This window comes from Micropterus dolomieu, linkage group LG07 (assembly GCF_021292245.1).
Source record: "Micropterus dolomieu isolate WLL.071019.BEF.003 ecotype Adirondacks linkage group LG07, ASM2129224v1, whole genome shotgun sequence".
NCBI classification, from domain to species: Eukaryota; Metazoa; Chordata; class Actinopteri; order Centrarchiformes; family Centrarchidae; genus Micropterus; species Micropterus dolomieu.
In genome coordinates, this window is record NC_060156.1 from 18,108,736 (window position 1) to 18,127,111 (window position 18,376).

General features: G+C 41.4%; 2 protein-coding genes across 2 annotated transcripts in view; both read right to left on the reverse strand.

Moving 5' to 3' along the window:
• Positions 1–921: 921 nt before the first annotated feature.
• LOC123973553 (RCC1 and BTB domain-containing protein 1-like) lies at positions 922–8,282 on the reverse strand. The gene is made up of 6 exons (XM_046053689.1): positions 8,048–8,282; positions 6,054–6,303; positions 2,519–2,669; positions 2,269–2,435; positions 1,157–1,315; positions 922–1,073 (listed from the first exon to the last, which is right to left on the reverse strand). Exons 2-6 carry the CDS (start codon positions 6,177–6,179, stop codon positions 960–962), a joined length of 717 nt encoding a protein of 238 aa, XP_045909645.1. The 5' UTR covers positions 6,180–6,303; positions 8,048–8,282; the 3' UTR covers positions 922–959.
• Positions 8,283–11,789: 3,507 nt separating this feature from the next.
• The window catches only part of kpna3 (karyopherin alpha 3 (importin alpha 4)), a 23,484-nt gene continuing 16,897 nt past the window's right edge, over positions 11,790–18,376 (reverse strand). The window contains exons 8-17 of the mRNA XM_046053688.1: positions 17,850–17,936; positions 17,527–17,696; positions 17,125–17,169; positions 16,869–17,000; positions 16,619–16,747; positions 15,894–15,998; positions 15,507–15,578; positions 14,983–15,145; positions 14,751–14,845; positions 11,790–14,643 (exon numbers count right to left, since the gene is read on the reverse strand). Coding sequence (XP_045909644.1) covers positions 14,545–14,643; positions 14,751–14,845; positions 14,983–15,145; positions 15,507–15,578; positions 15,894–15,998; positions 16,619–16,747; positions 16,869–17,000; positions 17,125–17,169; positions 17,527–17,696; positions 17,850–17,936 — 1,097 coding nt within the window. The 3' untranslated portion in view covers positions 11,790–14,544. The remainder of the gene's footprint in view (positions 14,644–14,750; positions 14,846–14,982; positions 15,146–15,506; positions 15,579–15,893; positions 15,999–16,618; positions 16,748–16,868; positions 17,001–17,124; positions 17,170–17,526; positions 17,697–17,849; positions 17,937–18,376) is intronic.

Here is an 18,376-nt window from a genome sequence, read left to right on the forward strand (position 1 = left end):
CCAGAACTCAGCTGCCAGGCTTTTAACCAGAACAAAGAAATATGACCACATTACTCCTATTTTAGCTTCATTACACTGGCTCCCAGTATGTTTTAGAATTGACTTTAAAATTCTATTGATCACTTTTAAAGCTCTTCATGGCCTCTCGCCTTGTTATATTTCTGAACTTTTAGTCCCATACGCACCAGCACGTACCTTGAGATCCTCGGGCAGAGGTCTGCTGTCTGTTCCAGAGTCTCGACTGAAAACTAAAGGGTACAGAGCGTTTGCTGTCAGGGCCCCGAGGCTCTGGAACAGCCTGCCCGAGGAAATCAGGTCGGCTGAGTCAGTGAACTCTTTTAAGTCCCTTCTTAAAACATACTTTTATAGGAGAGCCTTTCCCGATCTTATTTGACTTTATTTTATCCCTTTTATTTTATTTTACTAATTTTATATTAATTTTTCATGCTCTTATCTTGTTTTTTGTATTATTCTTTACACTTGTTAAAGCACTTTGTAACTTGTTTTTGAAAAGTGCTCTACAAATAAGGATTATTATTATTATTATTATTACACCTAAATATGATACCCGTTTAACTTTTTAGCATCTTATTATAACGGCCATCGCAGGTGTATTTACATTGTATCTTTTACCCGAGACTTATCTCCCCCAGTAGTCTCTTCTTTTCTGTCTTTCTATGAAGGTATTTTGGAAGCAAACATATCAGGATTTCATCTTTTAACTATTAAGAGAACTATGCAAAATGTTCACATTTTTGCACTGCATTAAGATGGCAGGGCCAAATCAGACTGTAGTGATGCACTGGTTGCTAAAAAATATGTAGACGAATTGGATTGTTGGTTGCGTATTTATATTATTGTATAATGATATCAAATCTCACTGTGTAAGCTTCCTACCCTTGGTATATTGTGTGTACTGTAAGGTTCATCCAAGTCTATGTTTCTGTGAGTGTGTAATCTCATACCTGTTGCACACATAAACCCTGCAGAGCTACAAGGCGACAAGGAGTGAGCTGGTTCCCATTATTTCCAAGTCCCAGTTGTCCATTCCCATTGTAGCCCCAGCTGTACACCTGCAGAGAGATGAGGGGAACATGAGTGTGGTGGTGGCTGGAGATGGATAACAGTGTTTATGGCTCAAGTATAAATCTGTCACCTCTCCATTGTCCACTACTGCCAGAGACGAAGTCTGACCACAGACGATACTGACAGCCACTTTGTTCTGCAGGCAGCTTGACACTCTGCGCGGTGTGGGCTGGTTCGATGTGGAGCCTGAACCCACCTGACCACAGTTGTTGTAGCCCCACGCATACACCTGGCAGACAGGAAGACAGAGGTGAGAAGTAAGACGAAACATCTGCAATGATGGGGAGAGAGCTCTATTAAATCAGGGCATTTTATGATGGCTCCAGATTTTTCTAAAAGATGAAGAGTTAAATATGATACCCATAACTACTTTCAATTTAAAAGTAGACCATTTTTATGACGCAACAAATATTTTCTAACCCCACCTGTTCACTTTCCTCCTATATTTCAGCTTTTACATCCCCTCAGAGGAAGCTTAATTAGAAAATACCTTCATGTGTACAGCAGCCAGGCTCTTAATCCTAGGAGGTAAGTGAGTTGTTGGCTGAAAGAATGTAGTTCATAATGACATAAAAAACATATTATAACTGTAATTATAGTGGATTAGCTGTACTGATAGTTTGAGCATGCTGTGTTGTAGTTTATCATATCATAATACATTGCAGATTAAAGGAAAGGTTTGACATTTTGTTAGATAGGCTTATTCACTTTCTTGCCAAGAATAGAAGATATCCTTCATGTCTTTAGGCTAAAAATGAAGCTACCAGCTAACTCAGCTTAGCATATACAGTATCTGGAAACAGGGTGAAACAGCTAGCCTGGCTCTGTTCAAAGGTAACAACATTCATCTACCTGCACCACTGAAGCTCACTCATTAAAATGTTGTATCTCATTTGAATAAGCCATTACCAATTGCCTGGCAACCAGCGCATACTCCAAGAATTTAAACGTCCCAGCCAAGAAACAGTCAGTTCGAGGGTTAGCCAACTACCACATTTCAAACTATTCAAAATCTTCTTTTTGTTAGTCTTAACCACAGTAAATGCAGTAGTGTTCAGCACAGGGGGTCAACTCCTGCTGGACTTTGGGCCTTGATGACTAAGCAATAACTTCAGAAAACGGTTTCCATTCTGCATGTATAATTCTGCTGTTAAAGTAACATTTCTTTCACCAGACACTCACTTCTCCTGAGTCAGTCAGAGCCATTGAGTGGTGAGAGCCACATGCCACCTCTGTGACCTTCTTGTTGAGCAGGTTGGCGGACATGAGCACTGGAGCAACTCCTTGGTTGGTTGTCCCATTTCCAAGTTGGCTGTAACCATTATGGCCCCAGGCAAATAGCTCTCCATCTGAAACTCAAAAGGATTATTCATTCTGCAGCACTTTTTAATCCAATGGTGAAGAGGAGGATTAAACGTTTTTGTGCAGCTACCCTCTGTGGCCAGCAGGATGTGGGGTCCGCTGCCGTAGCTCAGGCTGACCACCTTCCTCCCACTCAGGAAGTCTAGCTTCTTGGGTACAATAGTGCTCTGGCTGTCTCCTGTTCCCAGGCAGTTACTGCAGTTCAACCCAAATACATACACCTGAGTGTGGAGAGAGGAGGGACAGAAGAGAGAGCAATGTAATGTGGATCACTGATAAGCAGGGCTACGATCAAATTCTAGATGCACAAACATCAACACCAGCAGGCAGTGCTGATAAGGTGCCACCTGGTGCCACCAACCTTCACACAAAACTCAGAAAAACAACACTGATACAGAGAGGGGACAGGCAAGGGCAGGGGCACTGGCCTAGAGTTTATTTTGATATTTATTTTAACAGCAGAACCCAACCACAGGTGTTGAATGTTTCGGCCAACTAGCTACAAGTTGCACACATAACTGCCGATCAGGACCATTATTCAAGGAAAGCTTTACATTCAAGATTAAATGTATGGAAATGGGGCCTGTCAAATGAGATAAAATTTGCTAAATAAAAAAGGGGACACTGTGTTTAAAGCATCCTTTTGAAATTTAACAGAAAGGACAAATTGAGGGTTTCCTTTTTCATTACCATATCAGGTAATGTAGACAGAGAGATTGTATTAAATGAGCACAGGGAGACACAATATGTGGCTTCTCAACAGTAATTAGAGAATCTGATAAAGAAATTAAAATTATTATATTCGTGATCAAACGGTGTGATCTAACCAGGAAGAGAGCAAAGCAAGCAAGGTTAAGAGCTAAGGTCTGTAAGACTCCGGTAAGACCAGAGGAGGAAGACACTGTGTTTACATCAATGAAGCCTGGTGCTCAAACGCAGTCAAAGTGGAGTTTACCAGATGTGGAATTTTCATTGAGATGTTGACCATATTATAAAAAAAACATCTAAGGCTACAAAAGCAGGAGCTCACCCATCATGTGTGAGGCCACGTTACCAGATGAGCTAAACACACTTTATGCGTGCCTTGATCACCTCAACAAAGTCAGCTGTAAAGCCTACTCCACCTCCACACGACCGGCCACTGTCAGTATCCACAGTAGATGTGATAAGAGTCCTGCTGAGAGTGATTATGGGAAAAGCTGGTGGGCCTGAAAACATGTGCCGGTCAGCGACTTGTTGTTATTACTGACATTTTTAATTCCTCTTCTTCCTCACAAACAGACCCCAGACAGTTTGGATTGGCGGTCACACCACCGGAGCCCCCCAGGGCTGTGTGCTCAGCCGCCTCCTGTTCACACTATACGCCCATGACGACACCACCATCACCAACACAGAAACTTAAGTGGCAAATTCCCGTGTAAAGTTATTTTACAGAAGGAGCAATAAAAACCATCCTGATGGAAACATCACCAATTGGCATAGGATGCCTACAGCTCAGGAAAGGAGGGTCCTGCAGCGGGTGAGTAAAACTGCTCCAAAGATCATTGGTACCCATCTACTGAGCATCAGTGTCGTAAGGATATTAAAAGACAGCACCAAACCCAATCACAGCCTGTTCACCCTGCTGCCATATGGAAAAAGATACAGAAGTATCCACTGTCTCGTACCACCAGACTTCAGAGCAGCTTCTTTCCCCAGGCTGTAAGACTCCTTAATTCATTCTCAGCACTGCACCATGTAAGATTATGATTATTTCTATGACTTGTTATTCATCTACCCATCTACTGTATATAATTATTGTATATATTGTTTGCTTTTTGTGAGTAGCATAAAAGCGAACTAAAACTTATTACTATACAACCCTGTCTTGCGGAATTAAATCTACCTTGTACTTTGTAATATCATTCAACATTATTGGATCTGACTGAATAATATCAATTCAAGAAGTAAAAGTCTTCTAGGTTTTAGGTGAACTGTGAGTTTAGATGATTTCCCAGGGCATCGAGAGGTGAATAGATTTTTTGGTTTAGAAGGGAGCGATGTCATCTAATGGTGCTTTCAGACCAAAAGCGAAGCGAGCGTTTGGGGCAGTGAGTTTACATACAAAGTCGGGTAGAGCCGCGATTTCCTTTCGGGCAGCGCGAAGCGATGCGAAGGGGGTGGGGCTGGCGAAGCGAAGGAATTCGCGTGAGTTGAATATTTTCAACTCAAGCGAGAGAGTCCCGATAGCCTATCAGTGTTGATATTGTCCGTACATCACCGACGGCTTCAGAGTGATGTGTGGAATGGGCCGGGCAGAGCGGGAGATTGAAAATCTGTGGGCTGGCTGAGAGCTGCTAAACTTGGGAGAGAGGAGCAGGGAGCAGCGCTGCAACCTTTGGACAAATAAACACCTGTAGTCGGACTGGATTATGCTCTAACAACTACACCGTTTACTCTTGGGAGGAGCTCGGTGAAAACTGCTTTTATTAAATTAGCTTTTTACTTAAGTTTTTGGGATTACAACGTTGATTTATCTTCACTGGAGCTTCTCAGTAGCTAGCTTCCGTGCACATCCAGTTCCAGTGTTGTTGTTAGCGTCGTTAGCTCTGTTGGACTGCGACTCCATATTTATATTAAAACCAGACAAAACTGGACATTGAGAAAGTGAGGAGGTTGAACTACCTGGTGACTTCAGAAAACATGTGTCTTTAACTTTATTCCAGCTATCATTGTACTTTACTGTGACCAAGTTAACATAGAATAGCCCTGATCGATCCAAACCATTCAGAAAACAAACATTTTAGAAGTTGTTGTCCTGCTGCCTTGCAGGACATTATTATTATTATTATTATTATTATTATTATTGCTGACTGACCTGACAAAGCATGAATTCATATGTTTAACAAATCTGCATCATGTTGTAGTTATTTCGGCATCAGTTTAATCCCTTTATTGCTATTTAATCACAGCAAAATGTTTACTTTACAGCTTTACAGCTTTACTTTAATATACAGCTGTAGTAATGGCAAGTTGTGTGTGGCACGTTATCGCATTAAAATCGCCTTCTCGCGTTGTGTGTGAACATATGTAGCGAATGTACTCACGCGAGGAAAGCGTGGCGAGGAGAAAATTTGCGTTTGGTCTGAATGCCGCAGATGGAGATGCAACAGAGAGTAGCGCTCCAGAGAAATTTGTGGGAATGCTGAAGGCAGTATTGAATTTAGCAGCAGAGAATGAGTTAAAAAATCTGGGTGGGCAACAGGTAACATTCTCCAAGCACTACATCACCATACTACAATACTGTAACTCTGACAGAAAAGAAATAAAGCTTTGAGTGTACATGTCCTTTGTGATGGATTACCTATCGTGAGCATATTTTACTTCACTTGTTGATTGATTTTAAACTGGCATGAACTGAAAACCTAAATCTAAAAACCCACAATAGGCTGAAGAAAGTAATATAGACATGATTTGAAGCTAAATGGATAAAACACACAAAACCAACAGGTCCTATAACTATTAATAGTTACCAGTTAACTTTTAAAAGCAACCCTGGAAGCCTTTCATAACAACTTCCCTTGCATGATTAATTTCACAACCCTGTTTTCTCTCAGACCTCTCACCTCATCATCATTGTTGATGTAGATCGCCTCATTAGCAGATGCTCCAAACACACATGCTTTCCGTATCGTGGAGAGCTCGTGGGGCCCCATCAGGCTGAAAAGGGGCCATTTGGTTACATCCACCATGATGCACTTGCTGTGAGTCTGTGGTGGGGGCGGCGCGTTGGAGGGATGAACCTTAATCCAAAGGCAGGGCAGGGGACGGGCGGGGGTAGGGTGTGGATAGGCAAAGTTGCCAGTGCTGCCGTCGCTGTTGTGAGTGGGTGTGAAAAATATAAACAGGGAGCATTAAAGACATTTGTCAACCTATTTAAACATTTTTTCAGTCAATTAACTTAAACACAATTATCTGAGTTGTGTAAAAGAAGAAGTTAATATTTACACACTGACACAAAAAAAGAATTTACATCAAAGTCAAAGCGTTCTGTCTTTTCAAAAACTGTTTGTTTAAATACTTTGGGACATACAGGCTTCAAACCATACAGTGAAGTTCATTATAAGAAATAATGCTAAACCCATGCAAAATTTTACTAAGGAGATTAGAGAACAGTTGGATCGTGTGGTGTAATATTAGCTCAGATCACGGCCGGTATGTTGAAATCCCCTTAGAGTAAAAGTTTAGTAATAAGTGCATCAAAAGAGTAATATAAATGTTTTCTCAGTCTTACAATTAATTAACAATATGTGCCATGCATTAGCTAAATTAATAAATGTAATGTAATGCATTAACATTCCTAAGAGTTAAAGTAAGACTGGGTCTCAGGTCCCAAATTATTTGAGAGAGCTGTAGAGGTCTCTGTAGAGATGGCTGAGTTACATGTACAGAGGTACACTTTAAGAGTTTAAGATTTAATAAAAATCATAGTAGTGTTTAGGACCATTCATTAGACACTACCTTGGGCTTTGGGAGACACATTTTTCACAATTTTCTGGACCTAACAACTTATCGATTGAGAAAATAATCGACAGATTAATCAACAATGAAAATAATCATTAGTTGCAGCCTTAACAAAGCGTTCATAAATGTTTATTATATATATATATATATATATATATATATATTATTTATGAACGCTTAAGAACGCATCAGTTGTTGATAAGTGTTTCACAAAGCTCAAGATGACCTCCTCCCATGTCTTGTGTTGTCCACAACCCAAAGAGATTCAGTTTACTGTCATAGAGGAGAAAAGAACCCGGAAAATACCGAGAATTAATTAACCCGCGATTAATTTAATATTCTACAAGTAATCGATTAATCTTTCAGCTTTAATTTATATAAAGAAATATTGGCCTCTACACACTGTAGTTATATTGGTCTTCCCAATATTTAAATAAAGCTCACCTGGGTGTTGATTTCCCAATATTTAAATATAGGAAGTCACAAAGTTTAACCTGGTAACTTCATCAGTTTGAAAGATACTCTGACTTCCAGCTTAGTCCGACAGTTGTCTTTGTAGACATTAGTGTAAGTTAACGTTATAGTCAGATGTAAACAATGTAACATCTGCTTTAGAATGGGTGTTCCTGTTCAAACCATAGACATGCTGTTTTGCCTGTCTCACTGAAACTGTAATTGATGAAAACAGCTTATGAACGCTTAAGAATTTCTTACGGAATGGATTTAAAGTCCGGGTCAAAGAGGATTTGTGTGTTGTAACAACGGTACTAAACCCACAGCAACTCATAATGCCCTCTCCACCTGCGTTACTGTGTTGTATTAAACACCCAGCAAACATGGACCACTTCACTGCTGGGTTAAATGAACAGTTAGCTAGCTAGCTGACTAACGATGGCCATTGTTACAAACGCATTATTCAGCAAACTGCCCTGCTGACACTACACAGCAAAGTGAACGGAGTTGGTACTAGACGGATCCGTTTGGAAAGTCTCTCTTATCTGAGCTAACTTTTAAGTGGCTAATTTTGGATCTTATTTAGTCTGGAAACACAGCTTTCAAAGCGACAGAAGAATATTAACATTTCCATCAAACCCACCTGTCAGTTAGGTCCGTTTCTGGTGTCGTTAACGGTTCTGGCTGACTGTGTCACCGAGCCACACGGGTCGCTCGGTGGCGGGACGTCTGTGTGTTTTCACTTTCTGCTGCTGCCTCACTCAGCTGCTCTGACGCTTATTTGCGGAAGTGAGTCGGAAAAAAATACAGTCACGTGATTAAAAGACCAAAATAATCGATTGCAGACAGAGTTTAGACTGGAGAGATACTCTGAAGCACAAGGAGAGTAATGAGGGAGATTGATTATGAAGAAGGATTGTTGACATTTAAACTCAGGGCAAACAGATATGCTACGCCCTCCCTTCAGTGCTTCCTCAGAGGCTCTGCACCCCAAATTTCAAATCTTGGTGGCGTTTTTAACTCTCTTCCACTGCTCCTGTGCACCAGCACTAACTGTTACTGAGTGGCTGCCAGAACAATGTTGTGGACTTGGTCCACACCACTTTCTTTGTTTTCCATTTACAGAGCCAGGGCTATGAAGGAGCACACACAAAACAGAGAGCTAACGAACAGTGAGGAAATATTCAGTAAAGTGAACTTAAAGTGTATTGGATTCCAATCACTTTAACTTACAGTCCACACCACTAGGTTTTCCCAGAACTTTCTACCACATCTTGTGGTCTTTTTCAGCAGATAGAGTATGCTCAGTTGACAGAGATGTATTCTCTGTCAGTGTTATTGGAGGAGTCTGAGAAAACTACTGAAAGTCTAATTGACTTGAGATGTGATGTTCGAGCTTCAGAATGCAGAATGATGCATGTGAGGAGTTTGATACTAGAAGGTTTGCTTTCACATTCATGTGCTTCTTCCCTCTGGTAGGCGCTATGGAGCACTGTACACCAAAACCAACAGACTCAGGAACAGTTTCTTCCCACAAGCAATCATTCTGATGAACAGCTGACTCTGACTCACAATGTCAGGAACAATTCCTGTGCAATAACCCAGTAACTCTGTCTCTAATCATCCACCTGTTTACTGACTACCACTTATTATTTATTCATCATTCTGTATTTCAGAGCTGGTCATAGTCATATTGTATATACTGCATTGTACATAACACCTGCATATAATACTGCATCCTTTGCACTATTCTCCATCACATTGTGTACCTGTATATCAAATCCACCTCCGACAACAATAGTGGTAATAATAATTTACTCCTGCACCTTTGCACTCTGCTCATTGCACTATTGTCTCAATCTGTCTATATTGTTTTTGTTTATAGTGTGTATATTTGTGTTCTCTATGCTGTAGCCTGTGTTTGATTTTAGTACTGTAGCCTATTATTGTGTTATTGAATTATTGCATAAGTAAGCACATTGTGAGCATTGTACAATCCAGAGTCAAATTCCTCGTATGTGTACACATACCTGGCCGATTCTGAAGATGTAAAGTTTCTCTCGGCCCACCTTAAATACAATTTTAAGACGTCAACACCGCAGTATGACTAGTCTGAAAGTCAGGCTTGGTCCAATATGCAACACAATCAGACACAAGGGGCAATGCAGGAAATTTGAAGCCTCCAGTGCCAAAACACTGACAATGAACTTTTCGGCAAAGTAGGAGACATTTCTCATGGTTAACCATGGGAAATAAACAATATTTGCAGATGTCATTTTAAGAATTATTGAGCTAATTGAACTTTTTTTTACATTTAGAATGGCACGGTCATATTTTCCCCCCAAACTAACTCTAAAACTAACTGACCAAACATTTTCACCTCAAGATCCATGAAATAGCTGTTGTGGAGCTTTCCTTTATACACTGTTCAAAAAAATAAAGGGAACACTAAAATAACACATCCTAGATCTGAATGCATGAAATAATCTCATTAAATACTCCTTTCTTTGCATAGTTGAATGTGCTGACAACAAAATCACACAAAAATTATCAATGGAAATCAAATTTATCAACCCATGGAGGTCTGGATTTGGAGTCAAAATCAAAGTGGAAAACCACACTACAGGCCGATCCAACTTTGATGTAATGTCCTTAAAACAAGTCAAAATGAGGCTCAGTAGTGTGTGTGGCCTCAACGTGGTGTTGCTGGATGGAGCGAGACATGATGTCCCAGATGTGCTCAATTGGATTCAGGTCTGGGGAACGGGCGGGCCAGTCCATAGCATCAATGCCTTCCTCTTGCAGGAACTGCTGACACACTCCAGCCACATGAGATCTAGCATTGTGTTGCATTAGGAGGAACCCGGGGCCAACCGCACCAGCATATGGTCTCACAAGGGGTCTGAAGATCTCATCTCAGTATCTAATGGCAGTCGGGCTACCTCTGGCGAGCACATGGAGGGCTGTGCGGCCCCCCAAAGAAATGCCACCGCCAAACCAGTCATGCTGGAGGATGTTGCAGGCAGCAGAACGTTCTCCACGGCGTCTCCAGACTCTGTCACGTGCTCAGTGTGAACCTGCTTTCATCTGTGAAGAGCACAGGGCGCCAGTGGCGAATTTGCCAATCTTGGTGTTCTCTGGCCAAACGTCCTGCACGGTGCTGGGCTGTAAGCACAACCCCCACCCTCATGGGTCTGTTTCTGACCATTTGAGCAGACACATGCACATTTGTGGCCTACTGGAGGTCATTTTGCAGGGCTCTGGCAGTGCTCCTCCTGCTCCTCCTTGCACATAGGCGGAGGTAGCGGTCCTGCTGCTGGGTTGTTGCCCTCCTACGGTCTCCTCTACGTCTCCTGGTAGCGCCTCCATGCTCTGGACACTACGCTGACAGACACAGCAAAGCTTCTTGCCACAGCTCGCATTGATGTGCCATCCTGGATGAGCTGCACTACCTGAGCCACTTGTGTGGGTTGTAGACTCCGTCTCATGCTACCACTAGAGTGAAAGCACCACCAGCATTCAAAAGTGACCAAAACATCAGCCAGGAAGCATAGGAACTAAGAAGTGGTCTGTGGTCACCACCTGCAGAACCACTCCTTTATTGGGGGTGTCTTGCTAATTGCCTATAATTTCCACCTGTTGTCTATTCCATTTGTACAACAGCATGTGAAATTGATTGTCAATCAGTGTTGCTTCCTAAGTGTAAGACAGTTTGATTTCACAGGAGTGTGATTGACTTTGACATTGTGTTGTTTAAATGTTCCCTTTATTTTTTTGAGCAGTGTATTACATGGTCTTCCTCAGCAGAGGGAGTTTGCCCAGTTGTCATACAATTGTACTTTAAGGACTTCTTGTCCATGTTGGAAGTTTAAAGTGCTAAATTCAATGACAACTGCAGAGGGAGATTGTAGAACATGACTGAAAAACAGCTCCAGAACGGTTAAAAATGTGGTGCAATTGTTTTGTTTTATTATTATCCTACCACAGGTTTTTTGAGTTAGTGTGTAATTAAATTACCACAAAGCCCTTTAGGAAAAAGATCCTTGTCCGCACAAAATCAACATTTTTAAACAAGCTGACGAATTAGGACCTAATGATTAGGTAAAAATGCAGGAGCTGCCTTAAGGCCTTACCTTATTCCGTTATTAACTGCTCACCTGTAACGTAAAAGATGTGCCACAGAAGAACAATAGCAGGAGTAAGTGATGCAGGTCCTGACAACCGATTCAGGAGCAGAAAGACTCATGAGCTCAGAGGGGAAACGTGTTTCCCTCTCACACAAACACTTGAAAACCATCCCTGTTTAAAAGCTTCTTTCACATTCACACAACTTAAACTTACTTAAGCATCGACTGTACGTGTGAATCACAACACTTGCAAGCACGGAGGATCCAACGGCTAAACAGCAAGTTTATTTTGGTTAGGATCAGAAACACAGATCATGTCCTGAGGGTGAGATGAGAGGAGATATCAAAAATCCCCTGACCGAAATATGGCAAAGATGGTTTGTGGTGTTGGAGGCGGGGAGGGTAATGAGTGGGAGAAATGGTGCGTTACAATGTTCAGTGAATAAGATTGAAGGGGGAGCAGTTACTCTCAACAGCAGAGAGCAGCATTGACCATTCCCATGGCAAACTGCAACAACAGGGAGACCACATATTACTGTGGCCACAGCTCCCATCTCAATTCTCCAGTTGCTCAAAGAATATTTTTATTCAATAAAACCTAGTTTTAGTTTAAATGAAAAACAAAAGGCACAATGATTTTCAACTCATTCTTGTCTTTAATATGCACAAGAGTTGAAAGCATCAATGAGCCACCTTAAAGAGAGGAATTCAATCTAAAATTTATAAAAAGATATAAACAATCAGAGGCCAAAACGCTGTCTGTTGCTTTTCTCCTATTATTTTATTTAAAACAACTTTTCATTAGCAAGTAAAAATCTTGCAACAAACATAAGCTTGTATCCAATTCAGATACAAGGCAACGAAATTGTAAGTCTTTAAAGTGGCTCGTCTAGTCTGCTAGTTCATGACTGTACACCCTCTCTATAGTTTTGTTCAGTAATAAACAGCTAGTCCCAAAAACAAGCCTGGGCTGCTCATAACAACCCCACCCAATATTTAAAACCCCAGTGTGATCCCCCCTTTGCTCTGACCCCCTCTCAGTAGTTAGCAGCCAGCCAGAGGATCATAAAGTCTCCGAGACCAGGGCTAGGGTCGGGTACACAAGTTTGACACCTCAAACCCATAACCACACACCAACTGGGGACATGGGACGGTACATTTTAAAACAGCCCGTCACCACTACGAAGACAGAGAGGGAAAAAAAAAACAAAACAGCCTGTTCCAATTTATCAGCATGTCATCACAATACATATGCAAGTCAAAAACAAAAATGAAACAAAGAAATATTGCTTCAACAGAAAAAAACCCTCCCCAGCCATCTTTGACAGTAAAGTTATCGTCCATCCAATGACTGTCAGCTGCAGCAGCTTTGTACAGGCTTTATGTAAATATATTCATATATTCATTAAACGGCAAGGAGAGATACACATCACATTTTTGTACAATTTTTCAAATTGAGTGATGACATGTGACCTCTTCATCGAAAGTAGTTAAGTAGCCTACTATAAATGTCAGGACCTGTACTCGTCGTATAAGCCTAGTCTTCAATGAGTATAGGTCCCTTTCTGCAGGCAGACATCAATATGCCTCTCAGAAGTGTGCATAAGACTGAAGAAAAGGAAAACAAGACATATGGAAGCTCCACAGACTCAACCAGAAGATGCTGAAACATGAACCTAAAATATTTGTTTGAAGAGAGAATTTAAAAGAATTAAAATAAGCTTAAGGTCAGATAAGTAACTCATTAAGATTTTAGCTCGATGTTTTTTTTGTTATACCCCCTCTTCCGAGTTTCACATTACAGGGGAGTCCCGAGCAAACAGTTCACTGGACCACAGGACAGGACCGAACTAATGCTGCAAAATGGAGCAGGGGGAGGGGGGGGCTACAGCTGACACGTTCTCTTCTCTTAAATCTCACCTTCACCTAAAGGTGCTTCCTCCAGTGACAGGTATTCACACCCAGTAAAAACAAAAGTGTTGTCGCTCTGCTGAATCAGAAGCAGGCAGTTAACAGGTCTTTAGAAAAAAAAAAAAAAAAAAAAAAAAAAAAAAAAAAAAAAAAATTATGGCATTTTCTTCACATTTTTGATGATTTTTTTTTTTTTTTTTTTTTGAAACAAACGTTAAGTTTGATAATTCAACAGAGGTCACATTAAAAAAGTGACGTCATTGAGTCAGAAGTCCAGTCAGTCAGTTTGCCACGGAGTCCTCTTTTTGCCTTTGAGCCCTTTCACCCCCTCCACCTTCCCCCAGGACTCTCCCGGGGAGGGCAGTGGGGGTCCGTAGTTAATCATGGCTTAGCTCTGGGATTAACTCTTTAAACTGGGTGAGAGAGGGTTATTGGGGTGCCCGGCCACCGGGAATCTGTGTGACTACGTGTGTCAATGTGTGTACTTGTATGTCAGTGTGTGTGCGCGTGGGTGAACACCAGAGGACAATCCAGGGGAGGAGAGAGCACAAAAATAAATCACAAACAAACAGCAGTATTTCTTCCCCATAAGTGATATGATGGCTTCTAACAGAATTATGCACACAAATTCTAAGTGTCAAAAACTGTGTATATGCATGTGTTGCGTCAGAAAGTGTGCTTGTGTTTTTGTCTTTATGAAGACTTGACATTTGGCAATTAAATCTTGCCATGAAGGCCTTTTCTTCCTTCTGGTTTTATTTTTGTGTGATACTTAGAAGCACTGGCAGCGAGCACTGACAATCCTCCTGATGCAGGTTGCCAGATGGTGATGGTGCCTGTTGAAAGACCTGGACTCCTATGTAGGGTTGCCGTGTTTGATGAAGGATGACCATTTAAAAAAAAAAACAACAAAAAAAAAAAAAATAACACCCCGCAGTGCAGAGGTGGGGGTTGGTAAATCCTTCAGTGGTGAGTTTCCATGTATGTAGTAAGTCGAAGTAAATCCTTCTGTACCAGGTTGCCAGGTTGGAGGAGAGATGGATGAATGTCTGGGGTGATTACAGAGTACCCGTGCAGCTGGTTGAATCAAACATCCTGGCTTTTAGAAGTTAAACTCCTTCGTTTGCATGTTGGAAGCTGGATCAAAGTTGAAGGTCCCTCCTTGAGTGGTGTCAGGGATCAAGCTGGGATCTTCATCAATCTAAAAAAAAGGTCAGATGTTGTGAGATCACAATAGGGTGAGTTGTTGACAGAGCAGCAAAAACAAATGAAGACTAATAAGTTGTAAATCACTGGTGGTGAACTTACATCATCTCCTGAAAAGTACTGATCAATAATCTCAAAGGCTAGTTTGTAGATATCCTCATTCTCATGCTGCTGCAGATTTTCTATCTTCTCCAAACCTGAAAAATGAACAAAAACAATGACAAAATAAAAAAAATACAACAGCTTAAATTTATAGGAGCATAGATACAAAAAAACAGAGCAGACTGAGGCGTAATGCAAGAACACCATAAGCCATAATCAGCCAGACACAGACCTCCACACTCCTCTATGATCTCAGCGATGGTGCTGGCTTCGTCTCCTGCCATGATGAGGATATTCTTCAGGCCGTCCAGGACAACCTGCACCACCTGGGAGTCCTTCACTGACAGCAGGTTACAGAAGGGAGGGATGACATTCTGCTCCACCAGGAACTCCACCTACACAAACCCACACATACACACCACATCCATACTTGATTACAACATAGGTACATGGTTAAAAGTGTGGAACGGGTCCTTGTCATTTCACTCACACTGACCTGCATATGTAAACAAGCCAATATCACCTAGATTCATGTTTCAATAACGGGGATAGTCCTGCTTCTTAAGAAAGTGCAAAGGCAAACATTTACACTATTGAAATAATGGAATATTATATGAATGACTCACATGCTAGGTAGGGTTTCTACAGTTTAAATAAAAACACTTATGTTGAATAACAAATATCCCCCTTACAACAGTAAATGAACTGAAACAAGCTCCAGATTTCTAAACCATTGGTCCCCAAAGCCCAGCTCACCTGGTCTTTCCTCCCGCTGATGGTGAGGTTGCTGATGGCCCACGCTGCCTCCTTCTGAGTGCCAAAGTCACCCTGTAGAGAGACAGGCTGTCAGTAAGATGTGCACATAGCAGGTCTTTTCTACAACAGCATTATGCCAAGGCAGGAACAAAAATCGAGACCACGTTTGTATTCAGTGTTCAATTCGTTTATCAAGAGTTGTGTTGTGTCTCTGGCTACAAAACATAGAATGTGTCGATGCAACTGAACACATACTATTAATGCCAACATTATGTTTTTCCAAATTTAGAGTCCGATACCATCTGTTGAGAAATGTGAATATTAAAAAAAAAATGGAGAACATAAAGCTTTAGCAATTTCTTTCTTGCTCTTCCCCCATGCACAAACCTTAGCCAGTTGGTGAATAATCATAGGAATCAGTCCAGCATCGATCACAGCTTGGACCTGCTGCTGGTTCCCAGCTGTAATGTTGGACAGGAACCACACTGCTTCCTGCAAACAGACAAATCAGAAATGGTCAAAACCGGCATCTTCCACACACACACACACACACACACACACACACACACACACTTTTTGGCCATTGCTTCCATATCTCTGGTGTTGCCCTCCTATTTCCACTTTTCTTTTACACACGATTGTGCATGTAATCTAGCTACAACACCTTAACATATTTATTTCTTGAATATGTTTGTTACAACAAATATTGCTATGTTATGGTGAGTGTGTATGCTTTGGCAAAAAAAACAGATGTTGCCTCTTTGTTGCCTGTTTTCATTTCACAATTATTATGCTTCAGTGCAATCAGGGTAATGGACTTATCATAGATATATGGGTTAGCAATAAACAGTAGATTTTCTGTTAAAAACAAATTAACAAAAACAACTAAAACTCTATTGTAAGCTCAAGTGAGTAATATATAGAATAAGAAACCTGCTCCTGAAATATGATGCTTCCTGACAGTGAAACAGAAAGCTCTCATAAAAGTCATGAACTTCACTGTAGTTCATAGGCCAAACCTCTTATTTTCATGCCAAGCCATAAGAAACAGCCAGACTTGAAAAATAAAACATCAGAACGGTTGAAAAGGTTAAAGGCTGTAGTGGTGATACCTTGTTGATCTTTTCTTTAGGGTGTGTGAGCAGGTTGGGAAAGTGTGAGAGAACGTCACAGTTGAGCACAACCTGTGTCTGCTCGTCTGTCCCCGTCACAATGTTACCCACTGCCCTCAGAGCTGCCGTCTGCAGTTTGAAGACAAAGCAGGGCAATAAAATACCTTGATATTACTTTGCTGATTAATTCACTGAGGATGAAATTATGACTTGTGAATTCAATAAATTGTTTAATAAAACAAACTCTTACCTGAACTTTGACCTCCTGATGACTGAGGAGAGGCACAAGAAATGGAACAACTCCAGAATCAATGACCATTTGGATCTGCTCGTTGCCCCCGTCCGTCAGATAGGACAGAGCCCACACTGTGTCTACAAGGATCTAAACACACGGACACACAAGACTCAAGTATAGTAATTATTCTACTAGCAATAAGAACAATGGCATGTAAACATCAGTAAATACAAAATGACTGGGACCACCCTCCCTTCACTCTGATACTTACATTTATATCGGTGTGATATATTAGCACACAGAGGGCGGGCAAAATCTGCGAGGAAAGCAAAGTAGGTTGTGAGTGGGTTGGATGTAGGCAGAGGAATAGATGGATCAGACAAAGGCAAAAAACATGGCAGAGTGAAAAGACAAAAAAAATAATAATAATAATAAGAGGAATAGCTGTCAAAGCCAGACTTCAAATGTCGCCCAAAGAGCTTCATAGTTAGAATCTCCCCTGGGTGAAGAAGCTGATTTGGCTACTGAAAAGGCTCTGCAAAAACTCTGTGTGACTCAAACTCAGCCTGCAGTGACACAGTCAGCTGCAAAGCATCACATCTATCCGTCTGCCACATGAAAGCATACATACACACACACACGTGCGCGCACACACACACACACACACACACACCTCTTGCACAGTCTCCATGGGTGGTGGTGGATCCTTGTTGCGGCAGAGGTTAACAATAACCCAGGTAACATTGCGGAGGAAGGTGATGGGGATTGATGGGTTGATGAAAGAAAGCAGGGGCTTGACCACGCCCAGGGAGATGACATAATCCCTGCACTGCGGACCATCACCTGGGCAGGCAAGGGGCAGAGGTCAATATAACTCTGAACAGTTGCTTCCAAGCTGTATGTACACACACACACACACACACACACACACACACACACACACACACACACACACACACACACACACACACTCTCTAGTTAGAGGCCACTACTTACCTATAATGTTTCCTAAAGCCCATACAGCCTGTTCACATACGTTCTGGTGGGGAGAGTGTAGCAGTCGCAGGAACAGGGGCACTGCATCTGGACACACAAACATCACTATCAAAAATTTGTCCAAGGTGACATTGGGCAACTCTGGTCACGTCCAAAGCCAGATAAAGTAAACAGATCAATGACTGTGTCATAAATATCTATGCTGACTCTGTTGACAGTCAAAGCATTACAGAGGAAAAAGCGTCTTTCTCCCTGCTAAAACAGGGTATACACAGGAATCCTGCAATTAAATTCAATACCTTCTTTTTAATACCTTTTCAAGACTTTTTAAACATATTTTAAGACTGCCACGCCACTTTGAACTGTAACCAATTAAATCAGCCACACACACCTTTAAAAGGGAAGTTTTTGAGGTTTTAAAAGGAATTTAAGTATATTTATAACATATTTATTGCCTATATGTCATCAGGTTGTAACGCTACCTAAAAATTGAGGCATTCACCAACTTTCTCAGTTGCCTATAACAG

What these genes read in the sequence shown, in the direction of transcription:
- LOC123973553 (XM_046053689.1), bottom strand. Translation starts at nt 6,179, where the DNA reads ATGGTGGATGTAACCAAATGGCCCCTTTTCAGCCTGATGGGGCCCCAC. An exon ending in CATCCTGCTGGCCACAGAGG is followed by an intron (nt 2,436 to 2,518) that starts GTAGCTGCACAA and finishes TTTGAGTTTCAG; the next exon opens with ATGGAGAGCTATTTGCCTGG. An exon ending in CTCTGACTGACTCAGGAGAA is followed by an intron (nt 1,316 to 2,268) that starts GTGAGTGTCTGG and finishes CCTGTCTGCCAG; the next exon opens with GTGTATGCGTGGGGCTACAA.